Source organism: Galeopterus variegatus, unplaced genomic scaffold, assembly GCF_000696425.1.
Source record: "Galeopterus variegatus unplaced genomic scaffold, G_variegatus-3.0.2 Scaffold55, whole genome shotgun sequence".
Taxonomy (NCBI): domain Eukaryota; kingdom Metazoa; phylum Chordata; class Mammalia; order Dermoptera; family Cynocephalidae; genus Galeopterus; species Galeopterus variegatus.
This window is the reverse complement of record NW_007726166.1, coordinates 442,449-446,702: the sequence shown is the minus strand read 5'-3', so window position 1 is coordinate 446,702 and position 4,254 is coordinate 442,449. Positions and strand designations below refer to the sequence as shown.

The 4,254-nt window shown below is 53.0% G+C and overlaps 2 protein-coding genes across 4 annotated transcripts in view; one reads left to right on the top strand and one right to left on the bottom strand.

Annotated features, from left to right (window-relative positions):
• Positions 1-462: 462 nt before the first annotated feature.
• Positions 463-4,254, top strand: part of PMM1 (phosphomannomutase 1) — a 9,410-nt gene continuing 5,618 nt past the window's right edge. The window contains exons 1-4 of one of the 2 annotated variants that reach the window (XM_008574170.1): positions 463-589; positions 1,415-1,491; positions 1,644-1,735; positions 1,972-2,071. In XM_008574170.1, the coding sequence (XP_008572392.1) occupies positions 1,707-1,735; positions 1,972-2,071 (129 nt within the window). In that variant the 5' untranslated portion in view covers positions 463-589; positions 1,415-1,491; positions 1,644-1,706. Of the gene's footprint in view, positions 590-1,369; positions 1,492-1,643; positions 1,736-1,971; positions 2,072-4,254 lie in introns of those variants that run through there. The other variant, XM_008574176.1, reaches the window with a different exon arrangement.
• The window catches only part of CSDC2 (cold shock domain containing C2, RNA binding), a 23,869-nt gene continuing 20,143 nt past the window's right edge, over positions 529-4,254 (bottom strand). The window contains exon 3 of one of the 2 annotated variants that reach the window (XM_008574197.1): positions 529-683. In XM_008574197.1, coding sequence (XP_008572419.1) covers positions 554-683 — 130 coding nt within the window. In that variant the 3' untranslated portion in view covers positions 529-553. Of the gene's footprint in view, positions 684-1,316; positions 1,774-4,254 lie in introns of those variants that run through there. The other variant, XM_008574206.1, reaches the window with a different exon arrangement.

Below are 4,254 nucleotides of genomic sequence, written 5' to 3'. Positions count from 1 at the left end.
TTTTTTTTTTTTTTTTTTTTTTTTTTTAAAGATGACCGGTTAGGGGGATCTCAACCCTTGGCTTGGTGTTGTCAGCACCATGCTCAGCCAGTGAGCCAACCGGCCATCCCTATATGGGATCCGAACCCGCGGCCTTGGTGTTATCAGCACCGCACTCTACCGAGTGAGCCACGGGCCGGCCCATTTCATTCGTTTTTATAGCTGAGTAGTATTCCATTGTGTAGATTTACCACAATTTCCGTATCCACTCATCACAAAGCCATTTGCTCAAGGTCGTCCTGCTATTGAGGGACTTGAGCCAGAGTTTGAACCGAAGTACATCTAATTTTGAGGTCTGGGCTCTAAATCGTATTCTGCTTCAGATCCAGGTAGAACATGGGCTCCCTGGGTTCTGAGCACTAAGTTAGGGCTAAGTGGAGAGCCCAGACATGCTGACAGCCAGAATCCTGTGCTTCTCCCTTACCCCTGCAGAAGATTGACCCTGAGGTGGCCGCCTTCCTGCAGAAGCTGCGAAGTAGAGTGCAGATCGGCGTGGTGGGTGGCTCCGACTACTCTAAGATTGCTGAGCAGCTGGGCGAGGGTGATGAAGGTAGGAGTGGGCCAGAGCCAGTTTCAGTTGGGGTGTGGTGGGGAGTGGGGAGTTCTGGAGATCCCTGGGCACCTTCAAAGACCCAGTCCTGCATCTGTGGGGCAGAGGAAATAGAGAGGGAGTGGCCAGATGGTTCACTCACTGATTCAACAAACATTTAGTGAGCACCTACTATTGCTAGGCATGCTCTAGGCTGTGGAGAAACAGCTGGGAACAAAACAGGCAGAATCCTGCCCTTATGTGGTTTGCATTCTCATTTCTCCCTGCTAAGTCTTGATTTCCTCATCTTTAAAGTGGGCATAATCAATCATGAATATCTCCCTATCCTGTATGTGTCTCCAGCTCCACCAACCCACCATAGTCCAGGTGATCACCTGTCTAGGGCCCTGCGACACCCCCGCCCACTCCAGCTGCTTCTTAACGCTGCCAGAGCTGAAAACCCCACTCTCCCCTGCAGCCAGCACTGAGAACACAGTGATGGAAGCTGTAAAATGGAAGCCCCTGTACAGAGAGGCTGTGGGAGTGCTGCGGACTCCTGGAAGAGGCGGGAGCTAGATCTTGGAGGAGAGGGGGAAGGAGAGGGAATGTTCCAGGCAGAAGGTCCTGCATGTGAGCAGAGGCTTAGAGGTGTGACTGGCTTGTTGGAAAGAAAACAAAGCTGCAGAAAGAGAGGAGGCTGGAGAAGCAGGTTTGAGGTGAAGAAATGGGCTTCAAATGCCAAACCAAGGACTGTGGGCTTCATCTCTCTTTACTTGCCTCTGGGATAACGGTTAGACCTGGTCTCACACTCTTTCTTTCTCCCCTGGCCTCTGTGTGGCCCCAAAGTCATCGAGAAGTTTGATTATGTGTTTGCTGAGAACGGGACGGTGCAGTATAAGCACGGACGACTGCTCTCCAAGCAGGTCAGTGCCCCCTAGGGCTAGCCAGGGGCACCCGCTTTTCTGCAGTGGGACAGTCTACGGTGCCTTCTGTTCCGGGCTGGGGAAGAGACGCTGTGTCCATCCCAGGGTCAGGCAACTCGGGCCACACTCAGAGCCCTGTGTTTCTTGTGTAGACCATCCAGAACCACCTGGGGGAGGAACTGCTGCAGGACTTGATCAACTTCTGCCTCAGCTACATGGCCCTGCTCAGACTGCCCAAGAAGCGGTGAGGTCCCTCCCAGCCTGGTCTCTGGAACCTGGGGCCTGAGGGAGGAAAAGTTGGGTCCTTCAGATGGAACCTAGAGATAATTGGGCTCCTGATTTCTTGGTGGGTGGGTTCTTGTCTCCTTTGAAGTCCAAGGAGACTGTGGTCGCAGATCGGGCTGGAGTTGAATTCAAGGCCATTTTCGTTCTCTCGGGCTCCCTGCCCTCCCCCCCTCCCCCATCCTCTGTCATCACCAGGGGAACCTTCATTGAGTTCCGGAATGGCATGCTGAACATCTCTCCCATCGGCCGGAGCTGCACCCTGGAGGAGCGGATCGAGTTCTCCGAACTGGACAAGGTGCCACCAACTGTACAACTGTAGGCCTGTAGGACCTCAGTCACTCAACTTGTCTGAGCCTTTGTTTTCTCATCAGTGAACGGCCGGAGCTGCACCCTGGAGGAGCGGATCGAGTTCTCCGAACTGGACAAGGTGCCACCAACTGTACATCTGTAGGCCTGTAGGACCTCAGTCACTCAACTTGTCTGAGCCTTTGTTTTCTCATCAGTGAAATGGATGGGGGGGTAGGTGCTCAGATTTAACTGATATCCTTTTGGGCACCTACCGGGTGCCACGGTTGTAGGCACATCTGCATCTTTCCAACGCTACTGGTTTCCCTTCCAGTGACCAGCACCACCAGCCAACAGCATACCCAGGCCAACACCTAGGGCATCATTTCCACCTTCCCACCCACATCGGGTCCAACAACGGTTCCTGTTCCTTCATCCTCCAGAGTCAGTCTCAACTCTGCATCTGCAGAACTGAGACCCCACTCTGCCGACTAGACCCTGCCAGTCTGCTCTCCAGTAATGCCATTGAGAACCTTTTAAACACATCTGCCCGTGTCCACTTCCTGCTCACATCCTTCCATGGCTCCCCAATGCCACCTGGACAATATCCCAGCAACCCCATCATGGTGCCTCAAGCCCTGAGGGGTCTGCCTGGCTCTGGCTCACCTCTCCAGCCTCCTCTCTGCGCCCTTCAAGATCCACTTCCTGTTCCTGGAACACACCAAGGGCCTCTCACCTGTTGGTGTGCTGTCCCCACTAAACCTTGACATGCATCTTGCTTGTCCCCCCACCGTCCACCCCCGTCCTGTCAGGGATGGAGCGAGTTCATCCATCCAGGCCTTCTCACGCAGGTCCGTCTGTGTTCCCTCTCTGACCTGACAGCTGCTCTCCCACCTTGCTCTCTGCTCCAGCCTTGGCCTCTTTGCTGATTCTAGAGATGACAGTGTCCCACTTCAGGGCTGTGCTTTCTAAACCTTGACATGCATCTTGCTTGTCCCCCCACCGTCCACCCCCGTCCTGTCAGGGATGGAGCGAGTTCATCCATCCAGGCCTTGTCACGCAGGTCCGTCTGTGTTCCCTCTCTGACCTGACAGCTGCTCTCCCGCCTTGCTCTCTGCTACAGCCTTGGCCTCTTTGCTGATTCTAGAGATGACAGTGTCCCACTTCAGGGCTGTGCTTTCTGCCCAGAGCACACTCCCCTGAGACAGGGCTCATCCTCTCACCTACTTCCAATCTGCTCCAATGTCACCTTTTCACTGGAGCCTTCCTGGGCATCTCATTTAATATCGCACCCCCAGCACTCCCTGCTCCTCTGCCCATTTTATTTCTTCCCAAGAGTCCATCACCACCCTCCAGTACACTATGCCATCTACTTTGTAAATCTTAGTCTTCATCTGTCTCCCCCATCAAAGCTGTAAGCTCTGTCAGGGCAGGAACCTTTTTTTTTATTTTTTAAAAGATGACCGGTAAGGGGATCTTAACCCTTGACTTGGTGTTGTCAGCACCACGCTCTCCCAAGTGAGCAACTGGTCATCCCTATATAGGATCTGAACCTGCGGCCTTGGTGTTGTCAGCACCACACTCTCCCAAGTGAGCAACTGGTCATCCCTATATAGGATCTGAACCTGCGGCCTTGGTGTTGTCAGCACCACACTCTCCTGAGTGAGCCACAGGCCGGCCCCTGGGAATCTTTTTTTTTTGGCAGCTGGCCAGTACAGGGATCCGATGTTGGTGTTACAAAGCAGTACTCTAACCCACTGAGCTCACTGGCCAGGCCTTTTTAAAATTTTCTTCCTTTTTTTTTTTTAGGGCAGGAGTTTCTTTAATTTTTTTCTTTTTTTCTTTTTTTTGGTGACTGGGTAGAACACTGGAACTTGGTGTTATCAGCAGCATGCTCTAACCAAGTATGCTAACTGCAGCTCACGGCAGGGATTTCTGCTGCTTGATCACTGTGCCTGGAGCTTAGCAAGTGTTCCAGAAACACTTTTTGAATGAATGGAATACATAGTGGTATCCCCATTTTACACATGAGGAAACGATGGCTCAGAGGGGAAGTGACTCACCCAAGGTCACTTAGGTAGTTGGTTGCAGAGTAAAGATGTGGTTCTGCCCGCTACCCTCTGGTGCTTCCCTGCGGCTGGGTGGGGCCCAGCCTCCCAGCTTACGGCTCCCACCCCACCTCTCCCCTGTGTC